At 48.4% G+C, this 22650-nt stretch overlaps 1 protein-coding gene across 1 annotated transcript; it reads right to left on the reverse strand.

Annotated features, from left to right (window-relative positions):
* Positions 1–242: 242 nt before the first annotated feature.
* NDNF (neuron derived neurotrophic factor) lies at positions 243–22501 on the reverse strand. The gene is made up of 4 exons (XM_056489986.1): positions 22361–22501; positions 4239–4436; positions 3159–3283; positions 243–2294 (listed from the first exon to the last, which is right to left on the reverse strand). The coding sequence occupies exons 1-4, from the start codon at positions 22378–22380 to the stop codon at positions 904–906; spliced, it is 1734 nt and encodes a 577-aa protein (XP_056345961.1). The 5' UTR covers positions 22381–22501; the 3' UTR covers positions 243–903.
* Between the last annotated feature and the right edge of the window lie 149 nt (positions 22502–22650).

A 22650-nucleotide genomic window follows, 5' to 3' on the forward strand; every position in this document is an offset into this window, starting at 1 on the left:
GCTTATTACTACTGTGGTCAAACCCAGCAGCATCTACAAAGCAAATGCTTCCAATGACAATCTAACAGAAAATAGCAAATGACCATGCAGAAGATCAGCATGGCTCTCTAACTCAGACTCCAAGCCATGATGAAACAGGAAAACTGAAATCAGTTCAAGTTTCAGCATGTCTCTTCTGCCCCCACGTCTGTCTGCCCACTTAGAATGTCAAAAAAGGCCAACAAAAGTCAACAACATATAATCTAATATTTTTAATTTTATGTACAGGAATATAATGTTATGGCAACTTTGTACATGAAATACATACAGTATTTAAACATGAAAATCATCTAGGTAAGAATTTACATTAGCAATGAAACTGCTTCATGTGCAGCTCAGTTAATTCTTAGTTTAGATCTGTATTTTATTGGGGGGAGATTTTAATAGTTTACAATCATAGAAACATAAACATTTAAACAAGACTCTATAAAATAATTTACAGAAACCCTACCGTCTACACTGAGAGAAAGGGCATATGTCTGTGAGTTGTGTGTGTGAGTAACAAGGTGGACAAATGATGTATCTCAGCCTTTTAAAGTATAAAATAATTTAGAAGCAGTTCATGCAACATGGAAGCAAAGGCGTGCCAGTTCCTCCGAGGTTTTCTGCTACCTTGGACATCTACTGAGCATCACATGGGGTCACTGGACGCACGATAACACCACTGGCAGGTGCTACCAGACAGCACCAGCCTCAGCTCCTCCAGACAATGACTTATGTAAACATAAATATACATGTTGATATCTTTTTCTACACAGTACAAATACAGGTCACAACTTCTCAGCTGTGCAAGTAGTCAATCCCTATACTCGGAAGCAGGATAATGCTCAGTCCGGAGTTCCCTGTGTACCTCTGTCAGGGGCACTAACAGAACTTCCTTGTTTTCACCAGTTTGCTCTGGTATTTCACCGAGTGCCCGCCGTGCCCTATCACATAAACATCCAGCAGGTAGGACTTGCCCGGCTGCAGGCCTCTGATTGTCTCTGTGGTCACTGCCTTCTGGATGTTCTGGCTGTGGAAGTATTTACAGAGAACCTTTTCCGACTTCTTCCTCGTGTCTGGACCCAAGCACTGGTTCTGCTCTCTTTTCTTCTGCTCTTCATTGTAACTGTCATCCACTTCCCTCTTGTAGATGCAGAATTTGTTCCTCTCCTGCGTGCCCAGCCACGCCACTGTGACGGAGGAACACGTGCGGAGCTTGTCAAAGGCTTTGATCCGCGTATCCTCGGGAAGGGACGGGAACAACTGCTTGTTGGGCCTCGTTGTAGCCAGGATCTTCAGCATGGAAGCGCCTTTCTTGCTGCCCTTCATCCTAATCAGGTATTTAGCTTTGGCTTTCCCCCGGAGGTGGAACTGCCGCACGCCCTCCACGCTTTGAGACAAGAGAAGCTTTCCATCCCTCCTAACTTGGATCTGAACTGCATCCAGGCAGGAATGAACGGAAAAGGTGACTTTTTGGTGAGATGAAACAGGGGCAAAACGTAGAAATTTGGTTCCCTTTCTTTTGATGAACACATCTGTAACTTTGCCATCCTTCAGCTCGACTGTTTTCTGCTTCGCCTCCTCCTTGGTCCTGGCAAAGGTGCCGACGTAGGCGGTGCTCATGTTGGTGTTGGTGTTCACTGCAAACATGTCAAAGTAGTACTGCGTGTCTGGCTTCAGGTCAGACACAGTGAAGATGTTCTTGTTCCCAATACAAACTCTGTGCAGGTCAACTCTCGGCTTTGGGGGTGTTTGCCGCCCAAACTTGGAGGATTTTAGGAAACCACGATCTTTGCCTGAGTTGTTGTCTGCAGGGAAGCCAAAATGGGCAAAGTCAAAGGGACTGAAATCCAGACCTGGCTTTGGAGCCATCATGAAGGCGTCGTCAGAGCTGAGCTTGGCTTCCACAGCACAGAGGCTTTTGAAGTTGTGCTCTTTGTTGATGACTATGCAGTACTGGATGGGCTGTCTCAGCAAGGAGGCCGTGGGGCTCGGCTTCCATGCCAGCGTCACCGTTGTACGTCCCAGAGAGGTGACGTCGATTCTGGGATCATAAGGTAACTCAGGATAAGGCTGGTCTGACTCTGGGGTCGTGGTTGCATACACTTTAAAGTGGGTGTCCTTCTCTGTCGACAGCAGATCCAGCTGGTACAGCCCAGATGGGGAACTAGAGGACACGAAGTACTCCACGTCATTGCCTTTGTAGGAGAAGAGCTCCGTGCCTTCCTCGCTGGTAATCTGCTGCTTCTGTTGCTCAAGGGGCTCTGGTTCACCTGGAATACAAACAAAAGCTTTGTACAGACACTCTCTGCAAATGTGGAAAAACAAAACTCTAACAGGCATGTTTTACTACATAAACTACAAATGTAATATGGAAAAGGAAGGTTTTCTCTTCTGGGGAAGATGTAATTGATCAACACTTCTGTCAAATCAGAGAGGAAAATTTGTTTGGCACTCAGGTTAAACCCAAGCACAATAGAAATTCCACCTTACCAGCATTAATGGAGTCTTATGAATGGTAGCTAACACCTTCCACTGGAGTGTCAAGCATCCTACTTGGAGTTGCCATGCAGTTTTCCCAGGGGAAACTCACTCACCTGCCTGCTCCTGGATGTGGACCCTTGGCTCTGAGTCTGAGTCACACTAAAATCTTGTTGTTACCCACAGTGGAGACCAGAGGTGTGTCTGCCATACCCTGTGGTGTGTGTGACAGTTCAGCACATGAGTCAGAGGCTCTGGCAGCCCTTTCCTCTCCTCTGGCAACTACATAGCTCCGTGTCTGGAGATGAGCCCCTCCAAGGGGTGAGCTCAGTCCTGCTGCAATGCCAGCCCTGTCTCTCCAGTTCTTACCTTGCGTAAACACCTCACAGCAAAGCCCCCATCAAACTGAGTCACTCTGGGCAGACACAGTTTGCTCCTAGCAGCATGCAGACTCCTGTGACTGTAACCTCAGCTTTTACTTCTTTGTAGCCCTTTTTCTTTTCATGTTGCTGCCTGTTGTCAGTCTCCTGCACTGGAAAACCAGAACAGCAGGACACCATAAGGATAGGCCTGCTGTGAGACTCAGTGTTTGTGGAACCTTAAATCCAAGAGAAAAGCAGGGAAGGAGACAGGGGAAGTCACTGATGGTTTGTTACCTGATCCTTCCCCACTGGCTTCCTCTGGGAGCTCCTGCACACTCAGTTTCCACTCCAGAGGGGCATCACACGGTGTCACCGTCACTGCTAAGGGAGTATTGTCCTCTTCAACCACGAAGAAATACCTGGAGGGAGGTTAACAGGCCCTCATGTCAGGAACTCCTGATGGCAGCCAGCTGGCAGGGATTGACTTGACATGATCAGGGATGATCTTGGTGGGGCCACAGAATCAGAAGTATCACCAGCAGGCAGAGGGAGCCTGGAAAGGCTGGTGGGCCAAAGCTAAGGAGCAGAGTTCACACTTCTGTGTCAAGGCAGATCAGAGGGGTTTCTGGCCTCCTGCCCTCCCCTCCAGCAGCTTTACTTTCTACCGCTGCAGTACCTAGATACAAATAATCACAGAGATGTAAATGAGGGAAACAGGATCTCTTCTGGAACTTAGGGATATGGTCTTCCAAGCAGCACACACATCTTACATTGTGTCCAGGTAAGCACCCAGCTGCCCTCTCACACCTAGGCACTACACCTCACCTATTAGAAAATGTTCCTCAGCAATGAGGCTGGAGGAGTTATATGAGGCAATGCAGCCCTTCTCTGAACTTTCTGGAACCTCAGGTTCTTCCCAGTATAATCCTCAGTATTTTCTGACCCAAAGGGTAGAGTTTGGGAAGTGGGGAGTTTAGATCAGGCTGCCTAACACTGCTTCTTTAAAGCACAGTAGGGAACAATGAAGAGGGACAAGTGTGATGGGTCAAGCCTGTAGTTTCTTATTTCCTTCCCATTGCCTCCAGACATGGTTAGTGGCCCCATTTCAGGGAAATTTTCCGGTCTAGGGGAGCTCTGGGCTTATCCCAGAAATCAAATAAATAAATTGTACAGATCCTCAGCTGGGGAGGCCAGATTGAGATGGAGGCTCACATATTTACTTCACCAAACAAAACACTGGAACTTGTTTTTTTTTCTGGTTGGGATCCAGTTTTTATCTCCAAGCACCCAGCAACCAGAGCTGCTGTCTTCAAAGCTTGGCTTCTTCTCTTGGGCCAGACAGAAATACCTTTTGGAGGTGTTAGACAGAAATACCTTTTGGGGGTGTCTCGGAAGAGGTAGCTGCTGATTTCAGCTCCATCAGGGATGACTGATGAGTCGTGGAAAAACGCCTTGTCCCGGATCTGCATCTGGAAGAGCTCCTCATCCCTGGTGGGAAGCTTCTGGGGCCTGGAGGGGATTGGCAGCAGCAGCAGCAGCAGGAGCGGCAGCGGGCAGCGCAGCAGGAGCATCCTGCAGCAAAGACAGGGAGTCCCAGCTCAGGAGGGGCACCACGTGCAGCTCCTCTACAACAGCCTCACATGCACTTTGTGCTTTGCAGGCACCTTCACTGCCACACAAATACCAGGAGAATTCACTGTCACAGTGCTTGGATAAAGGGTGTCACCAAGATTTTCCCATCCCCAACTGTGACTGAAGCAAGCCCAGGCACTGGCCTCAAGTTGGAATCGCTACCAAGGAGCAAAAGCCTTCCACATGCTTTGGTGAGTTACACTTTGATGTTCTGCCACAGCAGAAGCAGAGCTCGCTGGCCTTGGGAGCTACAGCGAGCACAGAGCAGATGGAGGGTACATCAGCTGCGCTTCCCCTAGGAGTTTTTGGTTAGGCTTCCAACAATCCCCTGGAAAGTAAATATTTCCAGTGAAACTGGTCTTTACAAAAATAGCGAATTAGGAAAACATGTGATACAAACCCACACATATTCAAAGCACATTGGTATTAGCATGCAATTCAGCACGGCTTAATCCTCAAGCCTGATGGGAATTGCAAAATACAAAAGCAGAGAATCCTTTACAAATTAGGCATAATAATTCATAATCTCAGCCTTTCATTATTATGTCTATAACTAGGTCAGAAATTACTACCCTAACATATACAGTGGGACAAGCTGAAAATCTCCTTGCAGTACAGCAGATGATCTCATATATAATGGCTCTGGGATGAGGGGGAAGGGGAAACAGCCCATTTCTGGTACGAATATATCAAGTTTAAACTGTTAAATGACAACCATTTTTAATTAGAAGGAAAAAAATACATTTAGGCCATTACCTAAACTGTGTCAGCACTGAGATTTTGGGGAGAAACATGGTAAAAATCTGAGCTGGCAGGAACAGTTTTATCTTGTCCCTTGGCTGAGTGTGCAGTAATGTACTGCTCTGGGTACTGAACTGTGAAGTAACTACTATTTTATAGCAAACTCTTCCTTTTACCTTTAATATCAAATCTGTTGCTGAGGTAGTTCTTTTTCCCACCACCCCTAACGTTTTATGTAAAACCAGCAAACATAACTACTTGAGAAGTGGCACACTGTAGTCCAAGCCATACTAAAACTGCTCTTCCTAAATCCCTCTCCCTGCTGCCTCCAGCTCCCCTTCTGCCTGTCCTGCTCTCAGGACAGCTAAGCACAGCCACCCACACGCTGCACAGCAGGGCTTCTCACACCAGCAAGGACGTGGAGGGGTTTTTTCACCCTCGTTTTGCTTCCTCTGCCTCTGACGTTGTTATTTAATCATTCCTTCCAGCAACAAGCAGGTGTCCCCCCCACTCACCCCTCCACTCTGCTCTTCCCCAAGATCAGCTCGTTCCCTCCCCTCTTTCAAATGTTTTCTCCAACTCCTGCTGTCCAGCTCAGTTCCTTCATCTTTCTATTTTCCCATTGAAACTGGTGATGGGAGAGGGAAAACACATGGCAAACTCAGCAGTATCCATAAGCCAGGGGTGACGTGCACTGAGCACACTCTCACAGGATGCAGTTTTAGGTCTCAAATGGTGTGCTCTGTTATCATTTGGGATGGTTTAATGACAGGTTACTGCAGTGCTCTGCCCTACAGAAGGGAAAGGAGTTAGGGCTTTACCTGACACATGCAATTGGTACCTACAGGTAAATCCTGATTTAGCTTTCCCAGCCTTTGTCAAAATCTATCCCAACCAGCTTTTGATGGTAGTGGATATAGTTCCTCAAGTTCAGACTGAAGTGTTGATACTTACCAGCGAAGTTAAAGACATTTGACCTTTTGGAGCAAAGATCATGAGTCAAAATACTTGCTGGCTTGAGTCACTGAAGCCAGCAGAAAGCTCCCCTCACACAAAGCACGATGAGTTTCGTGTGCTCTAACACACTGTTTATTGATTTTTCGAGTATTATTGTTGGCCAACAGGGATGAAATTCCTTCCAACCTAATCACAACAGTTACAGCAGATTATTTGGTTAGGTAAGGAGCTCTGATGCTTTCTGCAGACAGCGTCCTCCCCATGAACCCCCTGAAATTGCAATCCTGTGTATTCCCATAGTCAGTTCCAGCACAATGTAACCTCTACTAAAATAAACCATTTTGATTATAGGGTAAGCTTCACTTCTTAAATAATTTCACTAGCTAATGCACTTTTAAAACTCCCATAAACAGTGTTTCTGCCCCCCTTAACAGCTACAGAGCGGTGAAAAGGTACAGATTTGTCTCCAATTTCTTTATCTAATTGTTAAAAGCATTTTGGCTTAAAAATAACTCCAAAAAGACACATTTAGTTCTGTGATCCCTGCCCATCCCACACATGAAATACCTTGCAAAGTTGTCAATTGTTACTGAAAAAAGAAACTTTTATAATCCCTGTTCTTTGACAAATTAATAGAATTTTGAGTTCTTTCATTTTCACGTATCTAACCTCAGAGGCTTAAAATGGGCCCAGTTTTCATGCACAACATTTCCAAAAGCGGTACAAGAGCAAAGAGACCTCCAACCCTCACTCACAGTTTTTGGAAGCTGTGCTGTCAGTGTTACACCACCCTTTCACACCAGTTAATAAACAGATTTTAGTTTTTGCAGTGCACTCATTATAATTTGGCAGGGTTTCAAGCTAAACCCTCTATAGTTTACTCATGCAAAGCATCAAGAGCAAAGCAAAAAGCCCATTTATTCATCCCATGTTTGTTTCTGGGCAAGCTCACCAATGACTTTGTCAGAGTCCCTCAGAAAATGCACTTGCTAGATGTGAGCCTGTGAATTCGTGCTCTGCCACCCAGCCCTCAGAAACTCCCAACAAACCATTTTCTTGTCTTGAGTTCATTTTTAGAAGCCAGGTACAAGAGGCCTAAGCACTGCTCTGCTGAGCCACACAAATTACTTGAAATACATAGTGTGATTATTTTTTTCTTCTCTAGGCTGTGCCGCCTCCTTAAATGTCTTTTATTCCATTTTCTACAAGTTTGTCTTGTTTTCTTTTCTTCTAAACTCTGAGTCAATATTTTATTGATATATTCCTGCTGACTGGAGGGATTTGCCTGCTGTTTATCACTGAATTTAAGAGAGTGCCAAAATAAACAGTCCTAAGTGAAATAATAAGCACCGTTTTCCTTCTCCAGGATTGCAAAAGTGCCCTCTAACGGCCCATCTTTACCTCTCACTTCTTCCCCAAACTCTGTCTCTACTGAGCCTTAACCCAGAAGGAAAAGCCCTGCTGGCTGACCGACCTTGGGAATCAGACTGAGCACGGAGCATCTGGAGGGTCCCATCTCCTCCCAGGCAAGGCTGTTCCCAGGGGACAAGACCACTCAGTTTTGCCTGCCAGGCACCAGGACACTGATGCCAGGGGAGGTGGCCAGGGTTTCCTTGGATTTGAACCTGGAATGTGGCAGTGCCGTCCCCAGGTTCCCAGCTCCCAGGCTACACAAACACTCCGGTAGCAAGAGCCACACCTTGGGACAGATTTGCTTAGTGAACCCAGCTGTATTTACCTAGAAAGATCAACAGATGAAAAATACATGCTGTACATTGGAGAGGGAGACACATGATTTTAAACACTTCAAAATTCACCACCTTGCCAGAGGCTTGGGGTTTTTCCTTCTTTCACAAAGTATAAATAACCATTTTATAAATGGCATTTTATAAACTTGAGTTATAAGCACATACATGAAAATAATCATTAAGTTAGGTCGTGGGTTTTATGACAATTACAGTTAATTCCTACCTCTTCAATAATCTCCTTACCCAACCTTTCCAAAATCCCACTTACAAAAGCCCTACATAGCCCTCTCCCCTGCCTTTAAGACCTTCAGGTAACAAACTCCATCTGCAAATCTCCAGGTGAACTGCAATTAGGACCAGAAATGGAGGGGATAATGGGATTTGAAGCTGGCTCAGGTTCTGAGTCGAGGGACAAATTAGCTGGAGCTGTGGCAGCACCTTATGGGGTTTTCCCTCAGGCTCAACAGGGTGGGCACATCCTCAGCCCAAGCCAGAAGCAGGTGGCCCTGGGGAGAAATGAAATCACCCCAATTTTGATTTCCCTGCTCAAGCCCACAGTACTGTCTGGCTGACCTTTTCTTCCAGCACTGAAACATGGCTGTGCAGGGTATACTCTGTAAGGGATCAGAGGCTCCCTGCCCCTTTCCCACCACAGAAATCCTACCCAGCAAGCCAAGAATCCATTTTGTTTGGCTGTTGGGCATCCAAGCAGTTGTGTCCTCCTGTTTGGGCTTCACTGTGCATTTATTTCACACAGACACTGACAGGAAGGCTCAATCTCACCTATGCTGTAGAAAAAGGGAGCAACGTATTGGATTCACCACATGCAACACTGGTACCTGTTCACAGTCATCTCCTTTGATCTATGGAAATAAATTGCTTTACTCCTCAACTGTCTGCAGGTTACCCAGACCTGTGAAGGACTTACACAAATCTGGGTTTACCTGGAGCAAATGCATCTGGAATAACCAAACCCTCACGTTAATTACAGAGAGTGGGAAGAGCACGACTGTAATTTAGTGAGGATAATTTCAAGGCACTGCCTGACATAGTGCTCTTGTGTTGCATTTCTTTTTTCTTTTTTTATTGTATGTATGGTTAATTTTTTTCTTTCTTACATCCTATTTTTAAACTCTGGTGTGCTGGGGGTGGGGTTTTTTTCTGTTTACATTACCCATGCTGCATCTCATAGTAAGTCTGCAGATTTATTGACGTGATTTAAGTCCAGCTTTGGAAATAAAAGGGCACTGTGTGACTTCTTTGACTTATTATAGGAATGCTGCAAGTAAAGAGGCAGTGAGCTTTTCCATTATACACTCAATTTCCAGAGATATATGCCACAAATACATGCACCTCAGCACACACAGTTATCACCTGAGGAACAGAGGAGTTTAAAAGTGCTTATAAATTTGGATTGTAATGCAATTAGTTATTTTTAATGTGCAAACAAGGAAAAATAATGCCTTTGCAATTTAAGCATTTGCTGGGAGCTGCTCAGTTTGTTTGTTTAGGGGGAGACCAGAGGGGAAAAGTGAAGGCCTGCTGTTTAATGCTGACTATTCCCTAAAGGATGTGGAAAACGCTTGGTATGCTTTTCATTTGGGCTTTTTTGTGGTTCCCTTTTTTTATTTTTTTTCAAAGCATCGCTTCTGTAAACTTGTTGTCTGGTCCTGCCTGGGGAAAAGCATGGGCCAGGGAGGGCTGTGGGACCTCTCCAGGGCTTGGGACAAGAAATGCAGCCCTGACAGGGATGCAAGGGTGCATCACTGTCTCTGCGGATTTTAAGGACCAATTTTTTGTGTAGTGCCACAGCCAGCCTGACATGGCAGCTCCCGTTGGCAGGACCAGCTGGGAGGGCAGGAGCTCTTAGGGACCTGTAATCCATGGATTAAAGCTCCATAAGTACTCAGGGACATGATGGACTATAATGGTTCCTTTGAAGCATGGAGGGTCCACCGTGTCAATCTGTGGATTAACCAAGCCCTCTTGGAATTCCACAATTTTCAACCCACAGTGTTCCTTTGCTAGGAGTATTGTTTTAGCCAAGCAAATCACTGTAACATTACAAGGAAAAAATACAGCCGTGTAAAAACAGGAAGGTGAGAAGAAATAAGGGTGCCAAGTTTTCTACCAAATCTTAATGGACAGCAGTGGCAGTGAGCTACAGCTTGGGGGAGAGGTTAACTCCAAAGGGGCATCATTAGAAAATGCAGAGCTGTCTAAACTTGACATGTTGAAAAGCAAACATACTCGGGGAGACACGGTACCAATAAAATAAAATTTTACATGGATTATTTTGTTTCTAAACCAAGACTTATTTATTTTTCCACTTTTAGTGGAAACAGATCCAACCCCGATCACAGCAAAAGCATCACCCTGGAGCTGGTGGCAGCTGGACCTCAGCTTCAAAAACCAGCTGAGCCAGGAGATGCCATTTGGAATGCTCAAGGAAATGCCTCATAGTTTTCCTTGTTTCAATCAGAGACCACATACCAGCGCTTCTCTCTTTCACAGCCACCTCTGCCCACGAGGCTCAGCACCGAGTGTCAAACCCAAACAAACAGCGCTGCCCTGGCGGCCCCCGCTACAATGCTCGGTTGTTCCGCGCCTCTCCTCTCAAGGGGTGGCAGCGGCACGAGAAGCAGGGATGTGCTGGAGCACGGGGTGGCAGCCAGCTGGCAGCCCTCCCCCCAGGACAGATGTTACCTCCCCTGGCCACTCCAGCACTGGCTGGACCCCTGCTCATCCTCCCAAAACCTTTGGGTGGCTGGATGTCACTCCTGGAGAGGGCAGGCGTCATGGGATAGGTGACTGGTACCAGCTTCTCCAGAGGAAAATATGTCACACTCGGAGAGTCTGACCCAGCTCGAAGTAGAGGAATTTTTTCCATAGTCTCAGCAGGGGTTGAGCCCCAGTAGGAGAAATAAGGCAGAGAAATCTCAGTTTGCACAACTCCAGGCCATTTAAGATAACCAGCCCTGAATGCCACGCAGCTCTACCACAAATCTTTCAGCGCAAGTGCTGGGGGTGTTTTATAATGGAAAGTAATTATTATCCCCTTGTTACAAGCAATAAAAGTAGGGCAGAGACTTTCCTTGTTCAAGGAAATCCCAATATAATCCTTTCCTTTAATCATAAAACAATAGCTACTTTCCTCGGCCAAGTCATTCCGCCTTCAGCGCAGCTCTCCGGGTGTAGGTTGCTCTCTCTCTGTAATGAATTTCAGCAAGGGGATTAGCGGGGAGGAACACACGAACAATTACAAATTACAACCAACACCAGCATGTTGGTATTTGCTACAGTGTCTCACTGTTCCTCTGGAATACTTCAGGATGACATTATGAGTGAGCTCCCTTGCCAAAATCCTCCAGGGACAGGGATGAAATGTTAGGGATACAGAGCAGGAGCAGAACCTGGATCTGCATCCTGCTGTGGCATCCTCAAACCACCAAGGCAGAAGGCTTGGAGAAGTGCTACAACACAAACCCAAATCATTAACTTAGTTAAGTCCCGAAGGATTTAAGGGTGCTTGAGCCATTCCTAGGGAATACCACAGGCATGGCAGCTGCTCCTGGCCAACAAGGTGTTTGCTAAAGGGGAAAACATGAGGGGCTGGCACAGGGCAGGGAGCTGCAGGCCACCAGAGTGACTCCCAGAGCAGGAGCGAGGGAAGCCGAGTTCCGGCAGCTCCAGCAACAACCAGAGCACTCACATTCTGTGGAAAGCTGTGCCATGAGCACACTGGAATGCCCTATCCACTTCTCCCCTTCTACTTTCTGGCTGGTGATTAATAAAGGGAATATTGCTTGGAAAACCTGTCAAGTGCACAGGGGCTTCCATCAGACATGCATTTTCCTTAGGCATCAGGAGCACCACAGCCAGTGCGCACAGCTACTCTCTCACTTCCCGACCCCTACACACACAGTTTTTCCCACAACAGCAACTCAGGAATTCTCCTTTGCTATGTTACCACACTGCCCTTACTACCTCTGAGGGTTTCCCACCTGCTGTAGCACAGAGAGGAACAGCAGCAGCTTTCCACAAAGCTGAAAGAACACAGCAAAACAACAGCAGTAACAAGTCGTGGTGCTAATCTGCAATACCTGGGGAAGAGACTGCATCCCTGTGCTGCCACCAGAATGGTCCTGCAGTGGTGCTGACGCCAAAGGAATGATGAGTTTTTCTGCTGAATTCAGAATTTGGCCCATTTGAGAATTGTTTAGGTTAGAAGAGCCCTCCAAGACCATTGAGTGCAGTCTCTAACCCAGCACTGCCTAACCTGCTGGGAACCCATGTCCCAAGTGCCACAACTACTCATATTTTAGATACCTCCAGGGATGGTGACTCCACCACCATCCTGGAAAGCCTATTCTAGTGTAGAACAACCCTTTCCATGAAGAAGTTTTTTCTAATATCCAGTCTAAACCTCCTCTGGCACAACTTGAGGCCATTTCCACTTCTCCAATTTGGGAGTAGAGACCAGTACATATTACTTATGACCACAGTAATACATGTTATATTGAGAGCTGACCCCTCAAAACTTTCAATCCCTGAGTTGTCATCAGAATCCAAATCTTTCTGATTGCACTTACTATCAAAAACTGGATTCAGTTTTAGTATTTTCTGCCTTCAGCTTTAAAAGCATGCAAAAGAAACCTTAGGTCCTGCAAGTCCTTAATAAACCCTTAAGGTGCTCTCTCGTAACGATTTGTTGCATATCAGAGCAATTCACAGATGCTGTGTCTCATTTTCCCTAGCTGGAAAAGGGCTGCTGAAAATATGTAAACATTTGTCAAGTGTTTGAAAATGGAAAGTATCAAATGTAGTGCTGAAGCTGTTGATATTTACATATTTCTACCAGCAGCTCTTAGTGTTCGAGCTGGCAGGTCTCATCCACAGTTACAGCAGTTACAGACTCCAAGATCCAGCATGGGTATTGTCTCCCACACTGATCCCCATTACCCCCGGGAAGCAGCACACACCATTTCTTAGCATTATTTCCTCAGGGGCTGCAGTGGCTGAGAGCACAGGATGGCTCATCCTGGATGAACCACATCCCAGGGAGCACAATCAGCTCCAGCACTGCTCCTGGGTGTCACTCAGCAAATTCCCTCTTTTGCATGCTTGCTTTTCTACACTATGTGTCTGGGTATGAGAAGGAGCAGGAATGCTTACACTGCCTACATTTTGTATTTACTCCCCCAGCATCCTGCTTTAGAAAACCCACAGATAAATTTTGTTAGTGGAGGGCGTGAGCTGCTCCAATTTCTCATCATAGCTACCTGATGTCCCTGCTATGGTGCCTGACACTTCCCACTGCTTCCAGAAAAAAACCCAAACTTCCACCAGCTGCTCACCCAGCGTCACTCAATCCCTCCAAGAAGCCATGTGACAGAGCAAAGATTTGACTCTAAAGGGCAAAATGATGGGGAGACAGTGAGGCAGAGCCGTGGAGATTGCCCTGGTCAGAGCTGGCACACACACACCTCTCTGGAGAGGCTGTAGGACCCTACGAGTCTAGCCACAGCTCACCAGCCACCAGCCCATCACACCAAAGCAGGACAGGAGCTGCCAGTCTTCAGTCTTCTTTCTAGCACTTTTTTGTTTCATAATCAGTGGCCTTGTGCATTTCCCAGCTGGAAAATCCTTCCCAAGTGCAAAAGGGATGGCTGCTCCAAAGGGATGTGGCGCCAGAGGTTCAAACCTGCCAGGGTCACCTGCAGAGCTGTGGTAAGGGGTCTGAAAAATCAGATTATTGCAAGGGTTGGTTTCAGCTCCACTTTACTGCTGGGCCAGTGTTTATTTGTGCAGGCTGGCAGGGGAAAGGTTAGCCCTTCCCAACAAAAGCAGAGGGAGCCCATGCGGGCGGGGAGTCCAGGCTGTCATGGGTGAGCGAACATCCAAACAGCCCCAAAACCTTCGGCCTTCCTATGGCAGCCATACATCCCGGGCTGACACAGGAAAGGAGGGAGAAGGGAGGATTCAGAGATGACTGAAATGCACACCAAGGGTGCTCCTTTTCCCAAAGGGGGAAGATGTGGTGAGAGCTGTGGTGGGGGATCTGCGTTGTCTTCTGGGGGTGTCCCTTCACCAGCAACTGGAAATGGCTACAACATTCTTGTATCAAAGTTACTGCAAAAGGACAAAGCATCATTCCAGCACCACTGCTGATCATTGTTAAACCCAAAAAGCAGTATCTTCTTGGTGCTTTGTCCCCTCAGAGAATCTCAGAAAGGGCTTGGGCTGGAGCTGTGTGGGGGGCTCTGCCCACAGGGACGATGCCCCCGGGTCCCGCTTTGCTCCCCCACACCTCGCCAAGAGCCACGAGCTGGGGCCTGCCCAGTCCCTGGTGAACAGACCCACAGTGAGCCCTCAGTGCCCAGTGGGGATGGCCACATACCCTGTAAGCCACGGCCTGAGACACAGCATGTTTTGGGCTACTGGAAACACACTTTACTGAAGTCTATGAGTTTGGCATTTTCTAGTTTAAGCCCTAGTTGCCTGGATTTTCTCATAAACACCTTGCAACTGCTTTTTCTTAGATGAGTGGGAATTAGAATGTGCTCCATAAATTAACATAGCATATTTCTTTCCCTGAGCCTGCCACCCTGCTATCACACACTTGCAAGAGATGTCTTAGACTCTTGCTTTAAAATAACTGCTTAATTCAAACATAAAATTTAGACCTGTTCACATGATGTGAGAGGGTCTTAAAACCTATTTATTTTCCTGCTTATTTTTTTTTTCTGACTATTGCACTATAACAGGATTAGAAAAGTTTTAATTGACTGATATTAAATCTTCCCTGCAAAATTGTAACTTTAATACCCCCTAGGACTATTAGACGTTTATTCATTATTTCTTATTACTGAAAAATCAGTTTGAGAGAGCCCCTAGGGTCTTCTCCAAGTAAGGATAAGATCCTATTAGTCGTACAAATCATACTCAAGTAAGTAATTCCTACCCAGGAGAGAAAACCCCCAGGGAATTAAACACAGATTTAGTAGCCAAAGGAAGGGAAGGACTAGAAACTGTTAACGCTGCTCACTGATGTTTTCCTTCACATCCAGAGACCAGCTGGCAGCTCTGAGACACTTGGCTTTCCCACACCATCATCATCCCCATCTGTAAACTGCTTAATTTCCATCAGGTTTCTGGATTTCAGAATGCTGAGGCACGTTTAGACTGTTCGACTACAAACAAATTAGCAGTAAATCTGCTCCACCTAAACAAAGTAGAGAGAGGGAGAGAAAGAGAGGGAGCACTCACTTCTTCACGATATTCTGGCTGCTTTGTGCAGACATCTTCCCTGTACAATCATCCCTGCAAATGTGTGCGAGGAACCCGCGATCCCACCGTGCTTCGGCTGGTCTGGTGCTGCTCTGTCTTGGTACTGAGCAAGTTAAAGGTGAGAAAGATCAAAAGCATCATTTTTCTCACCTCCTAATAAAGTTTCAACAAAGTTGTGTTTTCTCAAGTAATACAAGGGGAAAAAAAAAAAAAAAAAAAAAAAAAGAAATAGACTCAATTAGGCAAACAATGCTTTTCCCCTGTAAATCACAGGGGAAGTGTCGGCCCCAGTGCTGTGTCACCTTGGGAGCGTGCGAGGGTCACACTGGAGGGGCACTCATATCCGGACCCGTGGAGCAGGGAATGAGGTAGGAGAGAGAAATTATTGCCTTTTGCTTTTCAGTTCTCCAGGTGCTCGCAGCAAGTACCCACTGCTTCCTATCTCAGCTGTCACACAAGCAACAAACATCTCTCTAACCCCTGAGTTTAATTACCCTGAAACCAGAGCAGTCCCAGCTCAGGCCAAACCTGAACAGCCCGGTGAGAAATCTGTGAGAAATGCTGAAAATACCTGCCTGGGTGGAAGGGCAGAGCCCTCTGTGAGATGCTCTGTGCAGGATCTGCTGCACCCCTCTGGTAACGCGGGCACGTTTGTGTTTAGTGAAGCAGAGTGGGGCTGGCTTCTCAGGCTGCTGGTGTTACTGACTACTCCAATGTCATTTAAAACCCATCCTGTACGATGCCGCCCTGTCAGGTTTTTGGTGAAGTTGGACTATCAACTACCTCACACATGAGGTGACATGACACACTGCCTGTTTCTGACGTGTCCCCCATGACTGACATGCTCCCTGTGGAGCAATCAAAGTCATCCACACAGTCATGAGATTTTCAGCTGGTTCCTGTTACAGCTCTGTGTTAACATTTATCCTTCTCCTCTTCAGTGGGTGTCCTTGCATGCAGCAAATGAGAAAATTAATTCTGAAAGAACAGACTTCTAATATTTGCCCTCTTTCTCTCCCTTCTGAATGTATTTCCAGCTTTAAGCACATTCTCCTGGAGTTATGATTTATTATCCTGACCTGTTTCCCAATCTAAGGGCAAATATTTCCTCTCCTAACGACATCTTGTTAAAGTTTTCAAACATGCCATCTCCTCAGCCTTCAAAGCTCCTTCCATCCATCCACAAGCTTATTTCAGTCATCCTCTCAGACAGAAACCATCCCTGTTTGATCTAACGAGGATTTTTGCCACAGAAGTACATCTCATGATGTGAAACAGAACAGTTTCTGCACTCTGCCTGTTCCCCAAAGCGCTGCTCACTCACTCACTGCTCCACTCTTGAGTTAGCAGAGCTCAAGCAGTACTTCAGTCCCTTCTCACTGGTCTTACCTGGGATATTCTCCCTTCCTTGGATCTAATTCTGATTACTTCTTGTTTATGCCTGCCCATACAGTCAGTGGCACAAAAATACAGAGTTCACCAGCATTCAGTATCACACCAGGTGCTCATGATCAATGTAAACATCGGTCTCATGGTCTGTCTGTACGCTCTCACATGGAACTTCTATTCCAAACACATATTCCTTGATATATAACTAGCTGGGGTTATCCTCCCGAATGCTAGGGCATTCCCAGCAGTACGTGCAGTGTGCTGTAAGGGCTTGCTAACTTATTTTCTTGTAGAAAAGAGGCGGCCCTTCCCTCCTTCAGCCCAGTCCTCTCTTCTCCTTGTCTGTATTTTATAATCAAACAGAGAAAGAAAGCAAACCCTTCCCCATTACTTTAACTCTCACGAGTGGCCGAGGCTGGTACCCAGAGCAGCTCTGTCGCCCTCCATGTTGCCAACCTCAGCCCCTTCGAGAGCTGAGAAGGAGAAACCTGCGGCTTTCACCAGGCTGCCCCTAATGCAGAAAACGTGCGCGTTCTTCGGGGGCGAATGGAAACCCGCCCGCATTCCCCGGAGTGGCCATCGCTACAAATTAGCAGAGCTGCCTCCAGCCAAAGCGAGCCAGGCACCGAGAAGATAAATACCCACTTAACACTGCAAAATAAAACCAGCCCCAGAAAGATGCGAGACCCCGAAGGGAGACTGAAACAGCCCCTTGCAAACAGTGAAGTAATGGGCTTACAGTTTTATTATTCGTGTAAAGTTGAGTGACTTCAAAATGAATGCGAAGCCAAGCAAGACTTGTTATCCCACTAAAATCTGTGCTGTAACTGAAGCCAGTGCCCAGATGTTCCGTGGTAAAATCCACCGCCTCGCTGCATAAAAGCACCACAGACCCTGACGTACAGTCCTGGCTTGCCTTGATCCAAACCTACTTAGATGCTGGATTGTTTTTCTAGCAATCCTTTCAACTGCCATGGGAAGCATAAAAGGTGGTCTCCTACAAAACCATTTGGTACCAGCTTGAAATGTAACCATTTGCAGAAATAAATCAGGATTTCTTTATAATAAACTGTTTATCGCCAGCCTCTCGAGGTATAAATCGTAGAAGAAAAAGCAGGGTCTGAGTTTAATAAACATCTCATCTTTTTATATATATTAAGGCAGAAGACCCTGGCACGCTTCAGAGTGAAGCATCCGGCACACAGCCTCCAGCCAGCCCTGCTGAGGGCATGGCATGAAGCAGAAGGCCACTGCATGGACAGAGCTTTCAGGAAAGGGTTTATCCCTTCATTTTTAGGGGATACCTAAGGTAGGCAAACCTTCTGAAGAGGACAAAGGGGACTTGAAGACGCCCTTTCTGCCCCTGCATGCAGTTCTGGTCTGTGAGCTGCTTAGGGTCCGCCTGGGCTCTTGGAGCACTGAAGGATGCTCAGGCTCCAATGAGCGGGTGGTGCTGCACTCAGAGCCAGGGCACCGGCCCTGCCCACAGCGCTGCATCCCCCTGGCTGGCAGGAGGAGGAGAGGGGTGCAGGGAAAGCCCCGCAGATGGGCAGGAGCTGCGTGCTGGGAGCTCCGAATGACAGATGAACAAACACCGGTCCTGGTGGCAAAGGCATTTAAGCCGAGCGGGGAAGGCAGAGCAGGCGTGACATGATTTTGAACAGCTTGCTTGACAGTTTGCACCAGATTGTATTTATAAACATTGGGGAAACCTCAGAGCTTTTCCTCTGCATTTCCGAAGTGCTCACCCACAACAACACAGGCGCGCGGGGCGATCCTACACAGCTCTGCCTCGCCTCGGTGACAAACTTCTCATGGTTACATAAAGGGGCCCACAGTCACCACAGTCATCTCGGTGGGATCAGCAACCTACACAGCGCTCAAATTGCTCTCATCTGACCACCAAACCCTGGCCTTCCCCAGGGTGGCTGGGGCCTGAGGTCACCTGCTGGCCCACGACGCCAGTGGCACGTCACATGCATGTGCCACCATCTGCCAGGTGTGGCTGGGCCCAGGGAGCTGCTGGCAGAGCCTGGCATGTCCCCACTCAGGAGTGGGACGTGCACGTTTTGTCACTTCAGTGCTAGGGCTGCAACGACACGCTGTGGTGCCACCCTCCGCAGCACAGAAATCAGCTGGGTTTCTATCCAGGGCTGCGCGGAGACAAGGAGAGTGGGATGCACTCATGGTCCCCATCATGGAAACATGACAAGGAATTTTGCAGACCTATTATAAAGCTCTCTCAGAATTAAGAAAGGCTCACTATCTGCTGACACAGGAAGCCCACGAGGAGCAGGTACCACTTTGCTCACAACAGGGTCAAACACAGCCACAGGACTCTGGGTACATCCACACAGTACCCACAAGTTATGCACTACTGCACCTCTTACCACACACTCTTAATGGTCAAACTACAAGGTAAAAATCTCTCCGTGTTTTAAAAAGTCCTTTCCTGCTTCAAATAGCAGCAAGTTTTAAATTCTAGGCATTGCTCTGAGTACTTCAGAGAGTTGTAGTGGCACTAGAAAGCCGACCTGGGCAGCTCTCCTGCAGGTATGTGTTTTGCTGTGAGGTAGGAGAGCGCGGCCGGGAGGATGAGGCATTCCTGACAAGAAGCAATCCGAAATGCCATTCCTAAAATAGCTCAGATTCAGCGATTTTCAAAGTAGGCTGAGCAGAAACACAAAGTTTTTCCCCTTGCTCCCTCACTGCCAAGAGTGCTGATGGTGTCTAACACCCAAGCGCTGTTTTTATGCAAACCAGGTTATGGCCAAGCCAGCAGTGCCTGGCCAGGGTCACCAATGCCATAAATCACTCGCCGCCAACTGCCCAGGGAGGAATTCACCCTCACCTCGCTCTCGCCCCTTCCACTCTTACAGACACAACTCCACTGCCGCGACCGAGCGTGAAATGGGTGCATCGAGGCTGGGAGCCCATCCTCAGTGCTGGGTGCGGCTGCCAGAGCAGCCTGACTGCGGGATGCTCCGGTGGAGACATTGCCACACTGGTGCCACTGAACGTCTCCTGCTATCTCCCTATGGCTGTTCACAGCCAGCTGGGAGAGGGAGGTCCGGGAATTCACGGCAGGGACCTTGCCTTCCCTCTGCGCTCGCCTCCTGCAGTCGAGCCGCAAGAACAGCGATACTGTTTAATTGTTCTAATTAACATTGTAACTAGATGTTAACCAGCTCCTTTGGTGGGGAGGGGAAATCCAGGGGAAGCTACAAGCTCCATGACCCGCTGTCTGAAACAAGCTTTGCAGAGGTTGCCTAGCCCACGTCGGTGTCCGCCGGGATGATTTCCAGAGCAGCCCCGGGCAGCGTGGCACAGACAGGATCACAGACAGGATCGCGCTCATCCCTGGCACGACGCTAACCCGTCCGGGGAACCAGGGCATGCTACCGACCAAGTGTTCAGTTCATCCAGCACAAACACGCTCAGAGAATCACAGCTTTTCAAAAATCTGCGCGAGCCTTTAACTGCGGAGGTTTAAATACATAAAAGTTATATCTGCAAGTGATTAAACAACGCTTTGTAGCCATTGTCTCCGCGCTGTCGAAATAAAAACAGAACCAAGGCTGCATATAGCAAACCTTAGCATTTACATCCCACCGTAGAGTTTTCTGTCTGTTTTTTTGTTTGTTTGTTTTGTTGTGTTTTTTTTTGTTTGTTTTTTTTTGTTTTGTTTTTTTTTTTTTTTCTTTTTTTTTTTTGGTAGTCACTTTTTTCTCCCCGAGAAACAGCGTATGATGCTGGCGAAGCTGGAGCCGCTGCCTGCCTGGCACACACCCGCTCCGCGGCAGCGCCGGAGGACGAGCCGGGCTTCCCGGCGGCCGCACGGGCTGCAAGAGGGCAAACACGGGCAGGAAAAGACCAAACCTCGAAGGGCAAGGAGGGATGCGAGAGGGCGCCGAGGTTTCTGCCGGCAGCATCCCGCGGCGGAGCGGTGCCGGGACGGTTCCGGGGTGGCCGCGGTCCCGCTCCGGCCGAGGGTCCCGCAGCCGGGTTGGGCACCGCGGGCCACCCGCCCCGGGGCAAGCGGAGGGGGCTGCGCGGGCGGCCCCGCTCCCCCGTGCCTTACCTTGCGGAGTCCGGTCCCGTCTCGTCCCGTGCTGTCCCTCCCGCGGCGGGGGATTCTCGGGTTGTTTTTTAGGGGGACGGGTGCTGACCAAGCCCCCCGCTCCGGTGGAGACGGGCTGCAGCGGGGACTGTGTCACGCACGTCCCTCCGCGCTTTATAGCCCCTTCCCTTCCCCACCCCTCCCCGCGGGGAAGGAGGAAAAAAAAAAAAAAAAAAGGAGAAACAATAACAATCTGGGAAAAGAAGCCGGGAGACCCCCGGGCACCCGCCGCCGCCCGGGGCGAGGGCACGGCTCCGGCTTCGCCTCCCGGGAGGAGCCGCGGGGCGGCCGAGCGCCGGCAAAAGTTTGGCGGAGGGGGCGCGGAGCGGCGGCGCCCGGCGCGTCTCGCTGCTGCTGCTGCTGCCGCCGGGGCGGGCGGGCAGGGGGTGCCCGGGGCGCGGCCGCCCCGCCCCGCCACCGCTCCGCCACCGCAGGGGCGGGCCCGGGGGGAGCCCGGGCACCGGGGGGAGCCCGCGGCACAGCGGGGAGCGCGGCCCGGGCCGCCGCCCCCGGCAGAGCCCAGCGCCGCGCCGCCCGGCTTTGTGCCGCGCTGCCAGAGCCTACTCAACATCCATCTTGGAGGGTCGGATCCTGCCCCAAAGCAAAGCCGGGACGAGGGAATGCGGGGGCCCGGGGGATGCAGCGATCCCGCTCCTCTCTCACTCAGACGCTGCTTGAGTCGGTCGGGGCTGCGGGAACGCTGCGGAACATCCCAACAGCGATGGAGGCGGGAGAGACCGTCAAGGATGCGTGAGAAATGGGATTTATTAAACCCTCCTGCAACTGAGCAAACGGGTCTCGGAGCTGCATGTTCAACCTCTCACCTTCTCCCTCATCACGTTTTGGTCAGAGGCAGCTTTCAGGTTTGAGGACCGAGGGACAATTTTCTTACTATTACCTGAGAGCTGCAGCGAAAAGACAAAATCTATCCTTTGCCGTTTAAAAGCAAACCCGTCTCTTTTTGTTTCCTTTCTGGCACACCAGTTATAAAAATATCAAGTGCTACATAAGCATTAAGCAAGTTATAACTGATAGCAGTTGATGGGTAATTCCCAGAAGCTAATCCTGTCCTATTATTTCAACAGATTTGGGGAGCAAAAATTTAATAACCCACCCCCCCCTTTTTTTGTTTTTCGTTTTCTCCTTGCAAGACAGCTGAGCAAATCTGACAGCAAAGCCTCAGCAGAGGGATGCAAATTGTCATATTCTGTAGGGTGACGTGTAGGGTGACCAACAGCTCCACTTTGTGAAGATACAACCCCCAGAAGAGCTCATGCCTTCAGGGACACAGAGCTGTCCAGAACTCTGCTAATTGCCATTAGTTACCGGCACTTATCTCCCACTCTGTCAACTCACAGAGCAGCAGGGTCCAGCCAGCCAGCATTCTGCCCAAAGGTCTGCTCAGAAATATAAATTCACCCAAAGAAACCCAGGATTAAGGAAAAGAGCCTGCGAGAGCCCCTATCCAGTTATCCTTCTGTTTTCATGTCCCTATTTTAGCATAATTAACAACTATATTCATCATTTTCAAATAGGATTTAAGGATGAGAGTTTGGGGAAGGGAGAAAGACACAAGTTTAGGATTAATTTATGCACATTTAAGGAAAACCAAAAAATACCTGGTATTTGCAGTCAGCATCTCGACTTCTCCCTTCCTAGAGGATCGTTTGCTTCCGACTGCAACACCTCAATAAAAAAAATCTCAGCAAAGTATATGTGCTCCTCTTCTGATGCAGAAGACACAACGATTCAATCATCCAAAAACGGGAGCAGCTGACTAAACGAGAAAGCTGAAATTAGTGAAGAGAACCTGGTACGTTCTGACGAGCTTCCCCCCAAGCCTTCGGAGCCTGCAGGAGCCAGAGGGAGGGATGTGCTCAGGTGAAGGCAGCAGCTACTTCCTGGTGCA

The sequence above is a fragment of the Oenanthe melanoleuca genome, chromosome 4, assembly GCF_029582105.1.
Source record: "Oenanthe melanoleuca isolate GR-GAL-2019-014 chromosome 4, OMel1.0, whole genome shotgun sequence".
Classification (NCBI taxonomy): Eukaryota; Metazoa; Chordata; class Aves; order Passeriformes; family Muscicapidae; genus Oenanthe; species Oenanthe melanoleuca.

Coding starts and splice junctions, on each gene's coding strand:
- NDNF (XM_056489986.1), bottom strand. CDS start 22,380: ATGCTGACTGCAAATACCAG. Junction 4,437..22,360: donor ATGCTGACTGCAAATACCAG/GTATTTTTTGGT, acceptor TCTTTGCTGCAG/GATGCTCCTGCTGCGCTGCC. Junction 2,295..3,158: donor AGCCAGTGGGGAAGGATCAG/GTAACAAACCAT, acceptor TTTGTATTCCAG/GTGAACCAGAGCCCCTTGAG.